The sequence below is a fragment of the Spermophilus citellus genome (assembly GCF_964194105.1).
Source record: "Spermophilus citellus genome assembly, chromosome: 17".
Classification (NCBI taxonomy): domain Eukaryota; kingdom Metazoa; phylum Chordata; class Mammalia; order Rodentia; family Sciuridae; genus Spermophilus; species Spermophilus citellus.
The window spans coordinates 34,141,885-34,162,744 of NC_138199.1; the positions used below are offsets into that span (position 1 = coordinate 34,141,885).

At 41.4% G+C, this 20,860-nt stretch overlaps 1 protein-coding gene across 3 annotated transcripts; it reads left to right on the forward strand.

Moving 5' to 3' along the window:
• Window positions 1-527: 527 nt before the first annotated feature.
• On the forward strand, window positions 528-20,157 carry RNF135 (ring finger protein 135). Of its 3 annotated transcripts, none has more exons than XM_081270856.1 (5): window positions 528-924; window positions 4,125-4,250; window positions 6,734-6,896; window positions 14,388-14,471; window positions 16,852-20,156. In XM_081270856.1, exons 1-5 carry the CDS (start codon window positions 571-573, stop codon window positions 17,379-17,381), a joined length of 1,257 nt encoding a protein of 418 aa, XP_081126982.1. In that variant the 5' UTR covers window positions 528-570; the 3' UTR covers window positions 17,382-20,156. The 3 variants fall into 3 exon arrangements, with proteins under 3 accessions (XP_081126982.1, XP_081126981.1, XP_081126983.1); XM_081270855.1 differs by having other exon boundaries at window positions 4,125-4,259; window positions 16,852-20,155; XM_081270857.1 differs by lacking the exon at window positions 14,388-14,471 and having other exon boundaries at window positions 4,125-4,259; window positions 16,852-20,157.
• Window positions 20,158-20,860: the final 703 nt, after the last annotated feature.

A 20,860-nucleotide genomic window follows, 5' to 3' on the forward strand; every position in this document is an offset into this window, starting at 1 on the left:
TTTTTTTTTTTAACCAGGGATTGCACTTAGGGGCACTCGACCACTGAGCCACACCCCCACCCCACCCCTATTTTGTATTTTATTTAGTGACAGGGCCTAAGTTGCTTAGCACCTTGCTTTTGCTGAGAGGCTGGCTTTGAACTGGCGATCCTCCTGCCTCAGCCTCCAGAGCTGCTGGGATTAAGGGTGTGCGCCACTCACTCAGCCCCTTATCACTTTTTTAGAGGGCTGGTTAACACCTAGTGGGCGCATCCCCATTAATGAGTTCCTGAATCGAACCCTCTTTCTCCTTCTCCCAAACGATGTGGGTTTGCATCTTAATGAGGGAGACCGGGAGCAAGCTAAAGGGACTCTCTGGAACATCTCTGGCACGTTCCTAGCGGCTTGGGGCAAATTGATTTCCCAGGCAAGTGGCCGCCACCGAAGGCCAGCTCTGCCCACAGGGCGCCGCGTGCAGGACGGCAGCGGGTGGGTCCTCGGTCCTCGCAGCGGAAGGAAGAGGCTGTGGGGAGGAGGAGGAGCCAGTGGGGACTTGGGCGCCCGCTTCCGAGTCCAGGCGCCTGGGTCACCATGGCTGGCCCGAGCTCCAGTTCGGCGATCCCCGTGTGGCTGACGGAGGAGGACCTGAACTGCATCATCTGCCAAGGGCTGCTGACCTCGCCCGCCACGCTGCAGTGCGGCCACAGCTTCTGCTGCGAGTGCTTGAGGAGAGCGTGGGGCGCGCGGGGCACCGGGGTCGCGAGCCACCCGTGGGCCTGCCCCACCTGCCTCGAGGGCACAGCGCTGCGGCCGAAGCTGCGAAAGAACACGCTACTGCAGTACCTGGCGGACAAGTTCAGCCGGGCGCAGAACGAGCTGGAGGTCGGCCCGGAGCGGGTCCTGAGCCCGGTCCAAGGGCCCGAGCACCGCCCGGCACCGCCGCGGGTAGGGAGCCTCGCCCGCAGCGCCCCCTGTCTCCTGCAGGCTGCCCGCGCCCCCTGCCCTCCCCCCCTGCCCTCTCCCCCTGCGCTCTCCCCCGGCCACTCAGCTGCCCCCCTGACCCCTATCTTCAGGTCTTTTGGTGTATAACCAGGAACAGAATTGTTGGATCGCATGGTAATTCCGTATTTAACTGACTGAGGAACAGCCAAACTGTTTTCCAAGGTGGATGCGCCCTGTTCTGTTCCCACCAACAATGAATGTTCCAATTTTTCTACATCCCTGTCAACACTTGCTATTTTCTGGATTTTTATTTTTTTAGTACAGCCTTACAGCTCCATAGAGGTGTCAAGTGGTATTTCGTGGTTTTGATGTGCATTTCCCCCCAGCACCGATGATGCTGAGCATCTTCCCGTGCTTATTGGCCCTTGGCGGATCTTCTTTGGAGTTACATCTATTGGAGTCCTTCGACGTATTTAAATTGAGACTCCTTTTGGTTGTCGTTGTTTTTGAGTTTTAGGAATTCTCTATATATTCCGAGTATGAATCCCTTATCAGACTCATGATTTGCAATTATTTTCTCCCATTCTCTGAGTTTCCTTCTATTCGTGTCTTTTGAGGTACATTTTTTTTTTTTTTTTTTTTTTTTTGTCGATTCAAACAGCAATTCTTTATTCCCGAACTCACACCGGCCTCTACACACGTTCTGGGGCAATCCCGTTCTGCCTCGGCCCAATTCATCTACTCCAGGAGGCTTTTTTCCAAAATCCCATTTGAATCTCACACTCAATGGGAACAAGCAGCAGGAACACCCTAATCCCTGCAGCAATAATCTTCAACCTCCAATTTCCCTAAAACCCCTATTGTCTTAAACCAGAATGCCCAAAACCCAAGGACCGGGATACTTCCTCAAACCTGATCAGCTCTAAACCCGGATCCGCCTTGGTCCTTGAGCAAGGTCACCTTACATGCAATGTCAACAGCGAATTTCCAAGGCAAGTCCATTTAACATGGGGTACGCTGGCAAGGAAATATCCATGCGTCATTCCTACTTGGCAATGGCCCTCAGCATCTCCCCCCTTCTGATTAATTAAACAACAAGCAATGTGGCTTAAGGACCGTGCCTGGTAGGTTGTCCAATTCAACATATGGTTCTTACCCGTCATGGGAGAACTGACCTTTAGGCGTCAGCTTCCTGTCTTAGGTTGAATCCACTGCAATCAGATCAACCCGTCACTGACTACTGGTCCAGCATTCAGCCATGCTTGTGGATAGGCCTATGCACCAGTGGGGGGGGTGACGTTCTTGCCTCACCTCTGTTGGCCCCCAAATTTAGCCTTGGTGCCAGTGGGGGGGGGTTGAGGTTCTTTGCCTCACCTCTGTTGGCCCCCAAATTTTAGACCATCACTAGTAGAAGGATACAGAAATGCCACGACACCAAGCCAGTTGACGGCTCCTTTGGAAAAATTGCGTCACTGGTGACACCATCAGCAAAGATATGCCAGCATTACCACAATTCGCTGCACCAGACGATAGTTCACAATGCATACAACTGATGTATAGTCCAGGCAAGTTCTGCAGGCAGTTCAAAGTGGAAGAGTCTATCAATATGTCCATTTCCTCCCAAAGTAAATCGAGTCCTTGATTGAGCATTACTTGTTGAGTTATATTCATTGATGCATCAGTTTGTACAGTTTACTGTGATGGCTATCATAGAAGCTGTAGCTTGGTTTTATCTTAGTCTTCACCGGCACTGGGATGGAGATGGGAATTCTGGCAATGATGCTAAAGAGACATTATCCTAGGTGAAATCTCCATTGCAATGTTTAAAAACTCCACAGTTGGGCTGGGGATGTGGCTCAAGCGGTAGTGCGCTCGCCTGGCATGCGTGCGGCCCGGGTTCGATCCTCAGCACCACATACCAACAAAGATGTTGTGTCCGCCGAGAACCTGGTTGATCACTGTCGCAGATGTAAGAATAGTCAAGCTGGAGCTCTGGATATCAGCTGTTATGGATTTGAGCCAAATCATCTTCTTTTTGTTCTGTAGAAATTGCTTTAGTTAGTCTCTCTGGAATCCAAATCGGCTGCTGTTCTCCCCCCAAGCTTCAGACGTTCCCCGTACGGACCACCAAAATGCCACAGTCTTGGCTGGGCACAAGATCACGAGCCACTCACAGCTTTGTCGATTCAAACAGCAATTCTTTATTCCCGAACTCACACCGGCCTCTCCACACGTTCTGGGGCTTGAGGTACATTTTTTTTAAAAAAAAAGTTTATTTTTTTTAATTGTAGTTGGACACAATACCTTTATTTTACTTATTCATTTTTATGTGGTGCTGAGGATCGCTCGCAGGGCCTCACAGATGCTAGGCAAGTGCTCTACCGCTGAGCCACAACCTCAACCCAAGGTATGTATATTTTTTAAATAATTTCTTATGTCGAATCTATATTTTTTCTTTTGTTGCCTATACCTTTGGTGTTATATTCAAGAAATTATTGCCAAATCCAATGTTATGAAGTCTTTGTCCTGTTTTCTTCTTAAAATTGTATTGTTGTAGGCCTTACATTTAGGTCTTTGACAGATTTTGAGGGGTGTGTGTGTGTATGTGTGTTAGAGTATAGAATCCAGAGCCTCACACATGCTAAGCATGCACTTTACCACTGACCACACTGAGCAACACCCTCAGCTTTTTGAGTTGATTTTTGCATATGGATATCTGGTTTCCCCAGTACCATTTGTTGAAAAGACTCCTTTCCCCCATTGAATAGTCTTGACACTCTTTGTCAAAAATCATCTGAGGGGCTGGGGTTGTGGCTCAGGGATAGACCGCTTGCCTCCCAGGTATGAGGCACTGGGTTCAATCCTCAACACCACATAAAAGTAAATAAATAAAGGTATTGTGTTCCTCTATAACTAAAAAAAATATTTAAAAAAAATCATTTGAGGTATAGCCCTTCCTTAACATTTATGAGGCCCTGGGTTCAACCCCCCAGTATGGCAAATAAATAAGTAAATAAATAAAATAATACTAATTTGACCGTATATATGAGCACTTATTTCTTGGCTCTCCATTCTATATTCTCCATTGGTCTATATGTTTGTCTTTATGCTAGTACCACAGAGTTTACAGTTCACTTTATTTAGTGCTGGTTCCCAGGTCCAGTTTTATAGGACCCCCACAGCCCAGCTTTGCTCTTTTAAAGGCGACAGTACCGGAAAACATCACAGAAGTCTTCCAGAAGCTGATGGACCTGGTGGGACAGCTGGTGGACATTGTCAAGAGACTCCAGAGGCAGACACCTCTCTCAGAATCTGGACAAGACAACATTGTGAGCACGGTAGGCTCAGCTAGGTGAGAAAAAGTTGAGAAACAGGGTAGGGCTAGGGATGGCTTCCAAGAGAACAATATGAATATGTTTGAGGACTCAAGATCCAATAAGTCTCAACTGTATGGGGAGGAGGAAGGTACTGGGAATGGAACCCAGGGCCTCACTCATGCTAGGCAAATGCTCTACCACTGAGCCACACCCTTAATCTCAACCAAACATGAATGACTGGAAGTTTGGCATGCTGGATATGAGTTTCAGAAGCTCCAAGTGGACTAAGATTTGTCTTTACCACTCCATCTAACAAACTCTCTCTAAGATTACAGAGGCCTATAGGTCAGGTTTACAGACATTCTGGTTCTTATCTTCATTGACCTTTCAGCAGCCTTGGTATAGTTGATCACATCATCTGCCTTGACGCTCTTAGCACTTTTTCATTTTATTTTTCTCTGGCTTTAACTTCTTAGCTTTTGGGACACAAATTTTCTGGTTTTTTCCTCCATCATTTTCTGGTGGGTTCCTTTCAGTGTGTTTTGTAGGCACTCTCTCTCTCTCTCTCTCTCTCTCTCTTTCTCTCTCTCTCCCTCTCTCTGAGTAATTAAATGCTAGAATTCTTCAAGGCTGAATTGTAGATCCCTTTCTAACTACCCTCTCCCCCCAAAAAAAGTGATCCCCCCAACACCCATGGTTTTTTGTTTGGTACTAAGGGTTGAGCCTAGACATGTTTTACCACTGAGCTACATACCCAGTCCTATTTTTTTATTTTGAGATAGGCTCTCACTAAATTGTTAAGGGTCTTGCTAAGTTGCTAAGGCTGCCCTTGAACTTGTGATCCTCCTGCCTCAGCCTCCCAAGTTACAGGAGGATCACAAGTTGCAGGAGGATTGTAAGTTTGAGGCCAGCCTCAGCAACTGAGTGAAATCCTGTTTAAATTAAAAAAAATAAATAGGGCTGGGGATGTAACTCAAGAGTAAAGTGCCCCTGGATTCAATTCCTAGTACAAAAGAAAAAAAAATGCTTGAACAATGTGAACATGTAGGACAATATTCACCATGGCAATTTAGTTAATCTCCATGAACTTCAACTTCTTTTGTAATATGGGGAAAATAAACTTGCCTTGTGAGGTTATTAGGCAAATTCCATACTTAGGCTGGGCCAGCCTGAGTAACATAGTGAGATCTAACATGTGGAAAGTACTCAATAAGTATAATACTTATATTATGATTGGTGATAAGATTGGAGGATAGATTATACAGAGTTACCAAAGAAAACTGAGTAGATGAGAGGCTGTCTTGGGGAATAAATAGCAGGATCTGAGGTTAAAGAAAAATCAGGAAGCATTGTTACAGGTCAGAGTTAGATGTAGCCATATACTTACATTGGCTTTTTTTTTAATTATTATTTTTTTTAGTTGTAGTTGGACCTTTATCTCAATGTGGTGCTGAGGATTGAACCTAGGGCCTCCCCCATCCTAGGCAAGCACTCTACCGCTGAGCCACAACCCCAGACCCCTTACATTGGCTTTTGAGAAGGAATATATACAATGATAGATTTGGGAGATTATCTGACCTTTATGGCTTATCTCAGTGAAGCTGTATAATTTATTTTGTAAGGTCCATAAGATGGGCCTAAACTTTTTAATTTGTGTATTACCTAAGAAAGTCTTGTTTATTGAAAAAAAAAAAAAGTCAGAAAGTATTAGCATTTAAAGAAAACGAATTAGGCTGGGAGTGTAGCTCAGTGGTAGAGCATGTGCTTAGTATGCATGAAGCTCTCAGTTCAATCCTAGCTCCACAAAAAGCAAGCAAACAAAAGACAAATTAAAATCTTCCATAACACCATCACTCAGAAATAAGCACTTTTGAGCCTGGTATTGTGATGCAAGTTGGTAATTTCAGCAATTGGGAGGATGAGGCAGGAGGATCATTTGAGCTCAGGAGTGTAAGACCAGTCTAAAGGGCTGGGGTTGTGGCTCAGAGGCAGAGCACTTGCCTAGCATGTGTGAGGAACTGGGTTCAATCCCCAGCACCACATTGAACTGGGTTCCATCCCCAGTTTCCACCCAAAAACAAAATAAAGGTATTGTGTCCATTTACAACTAAAAATGTATATTTTAAAAAGACCAGCCTGAATAACATAGTGAAACCTCATCTCAAAATAAATAAATAACAAATACTCCTTAATATTTTGCTATACTAATTCTATTCTATATTATTTTAAAGGTACATATTTTGAAAGCCTTATCTTAAAAAAACCTGCTAGGAGGTAAATGAAAACATATTCGAGTGTACCGTATTTTTTAATTTGAATTTCTGCCTGAATTATCTATTCATATCTTGTGTTGTCTTTTAAAATCAATGATGGGAAGCTACGTATGGTGGTGTACTCCGGTAATCCCAGAGACCCAGGAGGCTGAGGCCATTGGATGTCATATTTGATGGGTTCCAATGGGCACTTTCATTGATTTGCTGTTTTCTGATGAATAGGCCTTGTCTTCCGGGGAGGACCGTGGCTTGACTTCTCTAAACCTAGAAACTTTCAACACATCACAAGGGAGGATGGGAGAGATTCTCCATGATCTAGAAGAAATTCAGAAAAACTTACAAGAAAACTTCACATGGAAAGCGACTCCCGAAGAGCAGACCCAGGGTGAGGTGATTTTATTTTGTGGAGGAGGATTAAACGTAGGAGCTGGGTGGAAATGACCAAGTGGCTGCGGGGCTTTGTTCTTTGGGGACAGGATCCCAGAGTGTGGCTGCTTCATCTCTGTGGGGTTGTAAATCAAGTGGGAGTCGGCTGAGGTGTGTTTGTGACTAAGTAAGTTTGGGGACCTGATTGGAGGTGTGCTGTATCTCAGGCCCTGAATAGACTGAAACTCGTTTTCTAAAACCCATAAACGGAGATCCTAGCTTACTGCTTGTCATGTTATCCTCCCAAGGAGGTTTGGAAATTGGCTGCTTTTGGTGTTGGTTTTTGAGATGGGTCTTGCTATGTTGCCCAGGCTGGTCTCCAGTTCCCGAGCTCACAGGGTCCTCCTTGCCTCAGCCCCCTGAATAGTTGGGACTACATGTGTGCACCACCAGCCCTGGTTGCTTTTTTTAATTTTTTTTTTAATTTGTTCTAATTAGTTATACATGATAGTAGCATACATTTATGCACTTTGATATATCATATGTAAATGGAGGATAGTTTCTCATTTTTCTGATTGTACATGTTGTACAATCACATCGGTCATGCAGTTATATATGCACATAGGTAATAATGTCTCCCCTCTCTTCACTCCCCTCTATCTAAAGTACCTCTGTTCTTCCTAGCTCTGCCCCCCTCCCCATTGTGAATTAACATGCATATTAGAGAAAACATTTGGCCTTTTGTTCTTTGGGATTGGTTTATTTTGCTTAGCATGATATTCTCCAGCTCAATCCATTTACTAGCAAATGCCATAATTTCATTCTTCTTTAAGGCTGAGTAATATTCCATCATATATATGTGTGTGTGTATATGTATATATATATGTATACATATCACATTTTTTTATCCATTCATCTGTTGAAGGGCACCTAGTTTAGTTTAGTTTTGTTCCATAGTTTAGCTACTGTGAGTTGAGCTGCTATAAACATTGATGTGGCTGCATCACTGCAATATGCTGATTTTAAGTTCTTTGGGTATAAACCGAGAAGTGGGATAATTGGGTCAAATGGTGGTTCCATTCCAAGTTTTCTGAGGAATATCCATACCATTTTCCATAATGATTGCACCAATTTGCATTTCCACCAGCAATGTATTAGTGTACCTTTTCCCCCATATCCTCATTAACATTTATTGTTGTTTTTATTCTTGATAATTGCCATTTTGACTGGGTGAGATGAAATCTTAGAGTAGTTTTGATTTGCATTTCTCTAATTGCTAAAGAGGTTGAACATTTTTTCATATATTTGTTAATTGATTGTATTTTTTCTGTGAAGTGTCTGTTCAGTCCTTAGCCCATTTATTGATTGGGTTATTTGTTTGTTTGTTTGTGTTAAGTTTTTGAGTTCTTTATATATCCTGGAGATTTAATGCTCTATCTGAGGTGCATGCAGTAAAGATTTTCTCCCATTCTGTAGGCTCTCTCTTCACATTATTGATTGTTTCCTTTGCTGAGAAGAAGCTTTTTAGTTTGAATCCATCCCATTTATTGATTCTTCATTTTACTTCTTGTGCTCTAGGTATCTTGTTAAAGAAGTCAGACATGGTAAAGATTTGGGCCTACTTTTTCTTCTATTAGGCATAGATGCTCTCTCTGGTCTAGTGCCTAAGTCTTGTTTTTTTTTTTTTTTTTTTTTTTTTTCGGTACCTGGGATTGAACTCAGGGAGACTCAACCATGGAGCCACATCTCCAGTTCTATTTTGTATTTTATTTAGAGACAGGATCTCACTGAGTTAGCACCTCACTATTGCTGAGGCTAGCTTTGAACTCGTGATCCTCCTGCCTCAGCCTCCGGAGCTGTTGGGTGCCTAAGTGTTTGATCCACTTTGACTTGAGTTTCATGCGGGGTGAGAAGGGGTTCAATTTTATTTTGTTGCACCATTCATTGAATAGGCTATCTTTTCTCCAATGAATGTTTTTGGTGCCTTTGTCTAGTATAAGATAACTATATTTATGTGGGTTTGTCTCTGTGTCTTCTATTCTGTACTATCGTTCTATATATGTTTTGGTTTCAATACCATGCCATTTTTTGTTACTATGACTCTGTAGTATTGTTTAAGGTCTGGTATTGTGGTGTCTCCTGTTTTCCTCTTCTTGCTAAGGATTGCTTTGGCTATTCTGGATCCTTTATTTTTCCAAATGAATTTCATGATTGCTTTTTCTAGTTCTATGAAAGATGTCATTGGGATTTTAATTGGAATTGCATTAAATCTGTATAACGCTTTTGGTAGTATCACTATTTGCCGATGACATGATTCTATATTTAGAAGAGGCCAAAATTTCCACCAGAAAACTTCTAAAACTCACAAAAGAATTCAGCAATGTAGCAGGTAATAAAATCAGCACCCATAAATCAAACACATTCCTATACATCAGTGATGAATCTATTGGAAGAGAAATTAGGAAAACTGTCCCATTCACAATAGCTTCAAAAAAAGTAAAATACTTGGGAGTCAATCTAACAAAAGAGGTGAAAGACCTCTACAGTGACAACTACAGAACACCAAAGAAAGAAAGGAAGAAAACCATAGAAGATGGAAAGACCTTCCATGCTCCTGGATAGGCAGAATTAGTATTGTCAAAATGGCCATACTGGGGCTGGGAATGTGGCTCAAGCGGTAGCGGCTCGCCTAGCATGCGCGGGGGCGCTGGTTCGATCCTCAGCACCACATAAAAAAATAAAAATAAAGATGTTGTGTCCACCAAAAACTAAAAAATAAATATTAAAAAATTCTCTCTCTCTCTCTCTAAAAAAAAAAAAAAATGGCCATACTACCTTGTTGCTTTTTATTTGTTAACTAGTAAATGTCTTTATTAACAAAGCATGCAACTGTATAGATAATTTTTATGCATTCTTTTCAAATATAATCTCTGGGGTACATGTTAACGTCAAACAGTAACAATGTAGAAAGGGCTTTCTTCTTGACTGTGTGTTCTCTGTTCCCCCAGAGTTATGTGAAAAGTTACAGCAGCCAGTTAGACATTAGAGATTAACTCTGGTCTCCCAAAACCCTACCTCCTGGTCGGGCCACTGCTAACTTTATGTACTGTAGGGATATATCTCTCATAGCTTTCTAATATTTAAATAATCTTGCTCTGCTTAAAAAGTCATTCCTTGTTCAAGTGAGAAGCATGATTCCTTGGAGAAAGTTTCTTAAGGAAAATGATTAGAGGGCAGTTTATTAGTTGATCCAGAAATTATCTGAGAAATAAGTGTTGTCTTGGTCTCATGTAATCCTAAACATAGTGATTTTATTTATTAATACAAATTTCAGATCAATTTTTGAATTTTGAGGTTAAGTTAAAAATGTTTTATTTAAAAAGCAAAACTAGGGGCTGGGGATGTGGCTCAAGCGGTAGCGCGCTCGCCTGGCATGCGCGAGGTGCTGGGTTCAATCCTCAGCACCACATAAAAATAAATAAATAAAGATATTGGGTCCATCTTCAGCTAAAAGAATATTTAAAAAAAATAAATAAATAAAAAGCAAAACTATGTGTAGGCATACAACAAAAGTTTCTCTCCCACCCTGCCCAATTCTCCATTTTCAGTTCACCACTTTTTATTAGATCCATTCTGAATTTTTTTTAATTTTTATTTTTTTAATTTATTGTATGTGGTGCTGAGAATCGAACCTTGTGTCTCGCACTTGCTAAGCAAGCACTCTGCTGCTGAGCTGCAATCCCAGCCTCCAGAATTTGATTATGAAAATATAAGCTAATATAAATTTGCATTTTATTTCCCACAGTCTTACTTTTTTACACAAAAGGTAACACATTTATATTCATTGTTCTGTATGTTGCTTTTGTTCTACATCTTGGTATCTTTATGAATCAGTATACACAGGAGTGTGTTTTGTTTTTCATAGCTGCTTAGTATTCCAGTCTATGCATACAGACATTTATTTGCCCAATACTTTACTGATGTATACATGATTGTTTCTAATTGTTTATAATTACAATCAATGCTGAAGTCAATAACTATGTACATATATCATTTCACATGGGTGCAGATGTAATTGTAAGTTTGCCAGTAAAAGTTGCTGGGTCATAGGGTAAATTCATTTGGCATTTTGTTATATGTTGACAAATTTCTTTGTAGTTGGGTTATACCAATTTACACTCCTATAGAAGTATATATCAGTGCAATCTTCCAACTGTGTGTTGTCAAACTAGTTTTTTGTCAATTTGTTGTGTAAAAGAGTGATTAGCAGTGTACCATACTTTTAATTTTAATTTCTCCACGAATTGTCTATTCGTATCTTGTGTGGTCTTTTAAAATTAATGTTGGGGAGCTGTGTGTGGTGTTGTATGCCTGTAATCCCAGAGACTCAGGAGGCTGATAGGAGGATTGCAAATTTGAGGCCAACTGGGAAATTTTAGTGAAAGCCTATCTAAAAGATTAAAAAAAAAAAAAACACTGAAAGAGAATATATTGGATATTTTCTTGTTTTGTTTTTTATTCTGTGGTGCTAGGGATCATATATTGATCCATTGCCAGGACCATATACAATAACACATTATATTTATTGTTCTGTATGTTGCTTTTGTTCTACATCTTGGTACCTTTATGAATCAGTATACACAGGAGAGCGTTTTGGTTAGGACTATAGACTAGTTGTTCTTCATGTCCCAGACTACTGAATCAGCATCTCTAGAAGTGAGTCTCAGGACTCTGCACTTTTGACAAACTCATTAGTAAATTTTGTAAATCTTATGCAGCACTTAAAAAGAATAGTAGTATAGAGACTTGGTCCTGAAATAATTAAATTATTTTAAATGCCCAAGGGTTTCTTTCTACTTTTTTAAAAGAAAAAGCTTATGACTTATTCCCTTGTTGTAGTAGAGAAATGAGATAGTTTTAACTCTATTATAAAGAAACTTCTCAGTGCCAGGCATGGTGATGCATTCCTGTAATCTCAGTGACTCAGGAGGCTAAGGCAGGAGGATCATGAGTTCAAATCCAGCCTCAGCAACTTAGAGAAGCCCTAACCAACTCAGTGAGACTCTGACTTTAGTAAAATATAAAAAGGGGCTGGGGATGTGGCTTGGTGGTTATGCACCCCTGGGTTCAATCCCTGATACCAAAAAAAAAAAAAAGAAAAAGAAAAAAAAAGAAACTTCTCAATAATTAAGTTTTGCATAACAAATATTTCTATACAGTCACCTGCTTAATGTAAACATCTTATTTTCCCTCTTACAAAACCTAACATTCATTTTGTAACCAGTGAGTAGGCAACCTGCTTTATACCCAGAGGGTTAATTCATCATAAAACTTTATTTCATAATAATTTCCAGTGTTTTAATAGCTATTCAATAGCATTTTTTAAAAAATAGTTTTTAGTTCTCAATAGATCCTTTAACTTATTTATTTATCTATATATTTATTTATTTATTCATATTCGGTGCTGAGGATCGAACCCAGGGCCTCACACATGCCAGGCAAGCGCTCTACCACTGAGCCACAACTCCAGCCCCATATTCATTACTACTTTAATAGTATATTTTGAATGTACATCGAGTGTAAATTTTTTCTGAGTATCTTTAAAGTTGGAAACACTCAAGTGTAGATTATTTACCCCCTCAACAGGGATGAGAAATGTTAGATTTTTTTTTTTAAAGACAGAGTATTTATTTTTTAGTTTTTGACGGACACAACATCTTTGTTTGTATGTGGTGCTGAGAATCGAACCCGGGCCGCACGCATGCCAGGCGAACGCGCTACCACTTGAGCCACATCCCCAGCCCTTTTTTTTGAATTTTAATATTTATTTTTTAGAAATGTTAGATTTAATAAAAGAAATAAAATAAAATAAAGGGGCTGGAGATGTTGCTCAGTGGTAGAGTGCTTACCTAGCATGTATGAGACCCTGTATTCAATCCCTAGCTGTGCAAAAAAAAAAAAAAAAGTAAATTATTTTAGCAGGTCATACAACCTATTTTAAAAAACTAATAATAAGCAACAATCTTATCAGCTAAATAGGAGAATAGTGTTACCTATATGAATTTAAAAAAATTTTTTTTTGTCAGTTCTGGGGACCAAACCCAGAGCCTCATGCATACTGACCACATTCTCTATCATGGAGTTACACCCCCAGCCTGAAGTATTTGTCTGTTTTGTGACTGGCTTATTTCACTTAGAATAATATCCTTCAGGTTTATCCATGTTGTGGTATGTCAAAATTCCTTCTAATAAAGGCTGAATAGTTTTCCACTGATAACTCCATTATCAACCACACTTTGTGTATCCATTTATCAGTTTATCATTTATTCCTTTTCTTTCTTTCTTTTTTTTTTTTTTTGGTACTGGGGATTAAACCCAGAGGCACTTTACCATTGAGCTGCATCCCCAGCCTTTTTTATTTTTATTATTATTTTTTTAATTTTTAAATTTTGAGACCAGATCTCACTAAGTTGCTTAGGGCCTCACTATATTTTTGAGGCTGGTTTTGAATTTGCCATCCTCCTGCCTCGGCCTCCTTAGTCCCTGGGATTACAGGCATGGGTCACCCAGCTTTCTTTACTTTCTCTTCCCCTGTTATGGTCATTGCAGTCTAGCACATATAGTTGCTTTGAGTTAACAATTAAACTTTTGTACTTGAGAGGAAGTTAGGAGGTATCAGCAGTTTAGACAAACCTTACCAGTTTATATAGCAGTAGTTTAAGGTATTGACATAGGGATCATGAGTATGGTGGGTATCAGGAAGATGCACACCCCTGGAACTGTATTAGTTAATTTATTTGATAAACATGCATCAGGGGGCTGGGATTATGGCTCAGTGGTAGAGGACTTGCCTAGCATGTGTGAGGCACTGGGTGGAGTCTCAGTCTGCATATAAATAAATAAAATAAAGGTTCACTGAAAACTAAAAAATATTTTTAAAAAATGCAACAGATACTTTCTATATGTAGGGCTCATATGGGGCTTCATTCTTAGAACACACAGATGAACAAGAAGCCGGGACCTTAGGGCTTACTGGGGAAACAGACAGTAAGAGTTCACGGTGAGGGGCTGGGGATGTGGCTCAGTGGTAAAGTGCTTGCTTCGCATGTGTGAGGCCCTGAGTTAGATTCTCAGCACCACGTATAAATAAATGAATAAAGTAAAGGTCCATCAACAACTAAAAATATATATATATATTAAAAAATATTCCAGAGCTGGGGTTGTGGCTCAGTGGTAGAGCGCTAGCCTAGCACATGCGAGACCTGGGTTCCATCCTCAGCATCACATAAAAAACCAAATAAACAAAATAAAGGTATTGTGCCCAACTATTTAAAGAAAAATTCCACAGTGAGGAGCTAGCTGTACCTGGGCTGAATATATTGCCTGATCAGAAGTGTGCCACAGTATAAAGTAAGACACGTGCCTGGATGTGATATTTGAATACCTCCAGTATGCCTTTGCTGATGGGCCTTTCTCTTTCCTTTTTTTTTTTTTTTTTTTGATTCCTTAGTGGAATTCCTGAAAGCTCTGTCTTCCTCCTCATTGCCTGACCAGAGCTGCCCTCAACCTAGGAGGACCTCTCGTTTTGCTCAGTGTAAGTATGTGGTCCATTTAAAACTCAGGTTTGGGGGCTGGGGCTGTGGCTCAGTGGTAGAGCACTAGCTTTGCATGTGTGAGACACTGGATTCAATTCTCAGCACCGCATATAAATGAATAAGTACAATAAAGGTTCATTAACAACTAAAAAAAAATATTGAAAAGAAACAACTGGGGGTGCTGGGGTTGTGGCTCAGCAGTAGAGCGCTCACCTCACATGTACGAGACCCTGGGTTCAATCCTCAGCACCACACAAAAATAAATAAGTGAGATAAAGGTATTGTGTCCAGCTACAACTAATAAATAAATAAATAAATATGTAAAAGAAGAAAAAGGTAGAGTGAAAAGCAAGAACATACTGTCTGTCTTCCCGCTGCAAGGCCCACTCCCTGGCTGACTATACTTGTGTTTGTTGTCCAGAATAGGTCCCTCCACATGGGGAGTTGAGTACAAAGGCAAAGAGGCCTTGAGACTCCCAAATTTCAGACTCGGCTAGACCCATGAGCACTTAGAGCCCAGGCAACCTTTGAATATCCAGGCGGGGGTCACCAATTACAGCCAACTGCCTGTTCCCCCACCTGCATAGGTGCTACTGTTGTCCGAGTCTGGGGAGTCCTTAAGAGCATGGATCAGGGGCTGGGGATGTGGCTCAAGCGGTAGCGCGCTCGCCTGGCATGCGTGCGGCCCGGGTTCGATCCTCAGCACCACATACCAACAAAGATGTTGTGTCCGCCGAGAACTAAGAATAAATAAATGTTAAAATTCTCTCTCTCTCTGTCCCCCTCTCTCTCACTCTCTCTTAAAAAAAAAAAAAATTCTCTCTCTCTCTCTCTCTCTCTCTCTCTCTCTCTCTCTCTCTCCTCTTTCACTCTCTTAAAAAAAAAAAAAAAGAGCATGGATCATGGAGCTGGGGGTGTGACTCCCAGCATCACTAGCTGTGTGAGCTTGGATGAATCACTTCGTCCCTTAGAGCCTCAGTTTCCTCATTTATAAAATGGTGATAACAATAGCATTTCTCTTGTGGGCTTTCTGTAAGGATGCACAAGTGCATGTATGTGAAATAATGCATAGAGTGGTCATGGCACATAAGAGTTATCAGTTGTTCACTTGGTAGGAAACAATAGGGGTTGGGGTGTCGCTCAGTGGTAGAGCACTTGTCTAGCATGTCTGAGGCCCTGGATTTGATCACTAACCCTGGAAAAAAAAAGGGAGGGGGAGAAATAATATGAAATATACAAGATGAGGGCCAGGGTTGTGGCTCAGTGGTAGGGTGCTTGTCTAGCATACGTGAGGCACTGGGTTCGATCCCTGGCACCACATAAAAAAATAAATAAATAAAGGTATTGTGTCCATCTACTATATATATATATATATATATATATATATATATATACACACACACACACACACACACACACACACACACACATACATACATACATACAAGATGAATAAGATACAGACCTTAATCAGAAAACCAAAATTTAACTAGAGAGATCCAAATAGCAATGGTCATACTTGTAAAGCACAGGAATATTGAGAAAAATAAGAGATGATTTTGTGTTGGATGGAATTCAGCCAGCGGGAAGAGAGGGCTTCCTGAAAGATAACTAATGGGTAGGTGAAAAGTAAGGCAGCTGGATGTGGTGGCACATGCCTGTAATCTCAGTGGTGTGGAAGGCTGAGGCAGGGGGATCGTGAGTTCAAAGCCAGCCTCAGCAATGGTGAGGCACTAAGCAACTCAGTGAGACCCTGTCTCTAAATAAAATATAAAATAGGGCTGGGGATGTGGCTCAGTGGCCATGTGCCCTTGAGTTCAATCCCTGGTACCAAAAAAAAGAAAAGAAAAGAAAAAAGAAAAAAAGAAAAGTAAGGCAGGAATGGGGTATTATTCATATAACAATATCCAGGATATATATATATAAATATTTAAATAGCTATATAAAAATATTTAAATATATATATATATATATATATATATATATATTTAAATATTTTTAGTTGTATATGGACTTAATTTTATTTTATTTATTTTTATGTGGTGCTGAGGATCGAACCAAGTGCCTCACACATGCTAGGCAAGTGCTCTACCATTGAACTATAACCGAACCCCCTTGATGTACCAATTTTAATGCATGTATGAGTAAAACATTTTTACCCCTCAGAACACAACACTGTGAGCTGGGGATGTGGCTCAGTTGGTAGAGTGCTTGCCTTACATGCACAAGGCCCTGGGTTCAATTCTCAGCACCACACACACACACACACACAAAAAAAAAAAAAACAACAACTACAATGCTGCTTTTTCTATTAGATGACATGTCAGCCTGGATGATCCAAAGCCAGCTGATCTTGTGGTGGTATACTTTTCTCCTCAGGGATCATCAGTCCAACCTTTGACTTGCGAAGCCTCTCCTGTACCCTGAAGGTATCTAAGGATCACCGGACAGTGACTGTGTCTCAATTCCGGCAGCTCTATCCTTGGAGTCGAGAGAGGTTTTCAACCAGCCAGGTCTTATGTTCCCAGGCCCTGTCTTCTGGGCGGTATTACTGGGAAGTGGACACGAAGTGCTGCAATAACTGGGCAGTTGGAGTCGCCTCTTGGGGCATGAGCCGAGACCGGATGCTGGGAAGGACTGCAGACTCTTGGTGCCTAGAGTGGAAGGGAACTGGCCAGTTGTCTGCATGGACCATGGTCAAAGAAACTGTCCTTGGCTCAGACAGACCTGGGGTGGTGGGCATCTGGCTGGACCTGGAGGAGAGGAAGCTTGCCTTCTATTCAGTGGCCAGTCAGGAGAAGCTTCTGTATGAGTGTGAGATGGCGGCCTCCTCTCCTCTGCACCCTGCCTTCTGGCTCTACGGCCTAACTCCTGGAAACTCCCTGATCATAAATCAAGTACAAGTATAAAGCTTCCTCAGGGGTTAAAACACAGTGGTCTCCTGGCCTCTCTCTCTGCCTTCAAGCAGGTGGCAACTCAATTTAAGAATCCCACTTTTGAAGTTCATCCTTTTGTGTGGTTCAGGATTACCAAAGCAGGCTTGAAGTTCTTGAACCCTGCACATTTCAAAGAAAGGACTGGCCTCTGACAGACTCATGAGAGGGGACCTATAAGCCCTTCAAATATCTTGCCTGGCATGAGTGGCTTGGTTTAAGTGGGGGCTTTGGGCCATGCAGTATCACCTTGACCTCTGCACGGGCTAGAGATTAAGTCAGCCATGTGGGCAGTGAGGCATGCCTATGTGACAGATCCCCAATAAAAGCATTGAATACTGCGGCTTGGGGGACCTTCCCTGATTGGCAGTACTCCAGCCACATTGCCACACATCATTGCTGAGAAAATTAAGCAATGTCCTCAGGACCCCGCTGGGAGAGGATGATTGGGAATTCTCTTGCTCTGTGTGCCTTTTTCTATCACTGATTTTATTCTGTGGCCTTTCACTACAGGAAATTGTAACTGGTAATGATTCACTGAATGCAAGGGTGGCCACAGGGACCCCAGAACATAAGGGACATACATTACTTATCAGTTGCTGTGTAATGATATTACGATGGATTTAGTGGTTTAAAACAATTTACATTTATTATCTCACTGTTTCTGTGGGTCAGGAGTCAGCGTCCAGCTTAGCTGAGGCTTCTGCTTCTGAGTCTCTCAAATTGCAGTTGACATGTCAGCTGGGGCCACAGTGTCACAGGAGGCTCAACCAGGAAAGGATCTGCTCCGGAACTCATATGGTGGGCAGCATTCAGTTTCTTGTTGTTGAATTGAAGGCTGCCATTTCTTGGTGGCCGTTGACTGGAGACCACCCTCAGTTCCTCACCCCCTGAGTTTTTGCAACAGAGTTGCCTGCCTTCTCCCAGTCAATAAAGAAGAGAAAGTCTTTTGGCAAGATGGATATGAAGGGCTGGGGTTGTGGCTCAGTGGTAGAGCACTCCCTAGTGCATGTGACGCACTGGGTTTGATCCTCAGGACCACATATAAATAAATAAATAAAATTATATTTTTAAAAAAGAAGGCTTCCTATGCACAGTATTAATTGATATAAAAAAAAGATGGATGTGAAATCTTACACAATAATTACATAAACATATAATGGCACATATCCTATTACCTTTGCCTTATTCTGTTGGATAGAAGCAAGTCATAGATCACACACACACTTAAGGGGAGGGCATGAAACAAGGGTAAGAACTCCAGAATGTGGGGTGCATGGGGGGCACCTTATAGTCTGTCTGACATATATGTCATTTCTTACTTGATTTTCCCTACTTTATTTATTTATGTATTTATGTATTTATTTATATTTTTCAGTGATAGGGACCGAACCCAGGGATACTCTATTGCTGAGCTACATTCCCAGCCATTTTTAAAAAATTTGAGATAGGGCCTCACTAAATTGCTCAGGCTGGCCTCATGTGATCTGCCTACATCATCCTCCTGAGTCTCTGAGATTTTAGACATACACGACCGAACCTGGCAAATTCCCCTGTTTTTAAAAATTTTATTATATAACAATACAGATACAGAAAACTACCCAAAACACATGTGGATCTTAAACATCCTGGAAACTACTATTCAGGTCAAGAAATGAAACCTGCTGCCCACCACAGAAGCTCTGTCATGTAGCTGAGTGTGGTGACACATACGTGTAATCCCAGCAACTCAGGAGGCTGAGGCAGGGGTATCACAAGTTCAAAGACAGCCTCAACAATTTAGCAAGGCCCTAAGCAACTTGGCAAGACCCTGTCTTTTTTTTTTTTTTAATATTTATTTTTTCAGTTTTTGGCGGACACAACATCTTTATTTGTATGTGGTGCTGAGGATCAAACCTGGGCCGCACGCATGCCAGGTGAGCACGCTACCGCTTGAGCCACATCCCCAGCCCAAGACCCTGTCTTTTTTAAAAAAAAAAGTGTGGGGGAGCTGGTGATGTGGGTTAGTGGTTAAATATCCCTGGGTTCAATCCCTGATTCCCCCCACCCCCAAAAAGAGAAGAAGCTGCTTTGTCATGTGCCCCATTTCAATCACAACCCCCCCACACACATCTGAGAGCAGTCCTGACTTTCCCACTAATCACTTCTGTACTTTTCTGTAGAGTTTTATCACCCCAATATATGTCTGTAGCCACAAAACTTAGTCTTGCCCCCATTTTCAAAAAACTGGAATGCTTTTGGGTTGGGCTTGTGGCTCAGTGATAGAGCATTTGCTTAGCATGTGAGGCATTGGGTTCAATAATCAGCACTGCATATAAATAAATGAATAAAGGTCCATCAACAACTAAAAAAATTTATAAATAATTGGTATGCTTTTTTAAAACAGCTTCGTTTTAAAACGAGACACAACTTACATACTGTAAAATTCACCTATTTAAACAGTATGAACCAGTGCTCTTTAGTGTATTTACAGAGTTGTGAAGTCATCAGCATGATCTAATTTTAGAACATTTTAATCACCCCAGAAAGAACTCTTATACCTTTTACCAAGTGATTGGTCCTAAGTCTCCTACTCTACATATCTCCCTTACATCTCTGTCTCCATTTCTTTTCCTAGCAATTCATCTGCTGAAGGACCCCCAGCTAGATTTGTACCTATTTTGAAGATTTGGAAATTCAACTCTGTTGGGTCAGATTGGGCAGAAAGGTTGGCACACAACTAGCCAGGAAGCCGGGGGTGGTACACTTAACCTCTCTTTGCCTCTGTTTGTCTGTAAGATGGAGGCAGTTACCTTACCTACCCTTACCTTCCTCATAGGACTACTGAGAAAATAAAGTCATAGAGGGGGCTGGGGATGTGGCTCAAGCGGTAGCGCGCTCGCCTGGCATGCGTGCGGCCCAGGTTCGATCCTCAGCACCACATACCAACAAAGATGTTGTGTCCGCCAATAACTAAAAAATAAATATTAAAAATTCTCTCTCTCTCTCCTCTCTCACTCTCTCTTTAAAAAAAACAAACAAATAAATAAATAAAGTAATAGATGAGGAGATCAGAAGACTTTTCTTCATGCTAGAGGACCATTAAAATACTCTCTGGGGCTGGGGCTGGCTCAGTGGTACAGCACTTGCCTAGAATGTGAGAGGCACTGGGTTTGATCCTCAGCCCCAAATAGAAATAAAATAAAGGTATTGTATCCATCTATGGCTAAAAATTATTTTTAAAAGGCTCTCTGCCCTCACTCTTTTTTTTTCCAGTTAATTATCAATCTACTCATTGACTATTTTGTTATCTCTTTATTTATTGTACTAGAGATTGAACCCAGGGGTACTCTACCATGGAGCCACCTCCCCAACCCTTTTATTTTTTATTTTGAGACAGAGTTTCACTAAATTACTTAGGGCCTTGCTAAGTTGCTGAGGCTGGTCTTGAACTTGCAGTCCTCCAGTCTCAACCT

Coding starts and splice junctions, on each gene's coding strand:
- RNF135 (XM_081270855.1), top strand. CDS start 571: ATGGCTGGCCCGAGCTCCAGTTCGGCGATCCCCGTGTGGCTGACGGAG. Junction 4,260..6,733: donor AAGACAACATTGTGAGCACG/GTAGGCTCAGCT, acceptor TCTGATGAATAG/GCCTTGTCTTCCGGGGAGGA. Junction 6,897..14,387: donor TCCCGAAGAGCAGACCCAGG/GTGAGGTGATTT, acceptor TTGATTCCTTAG/TGGAATTCCTGAAAGCTCTG.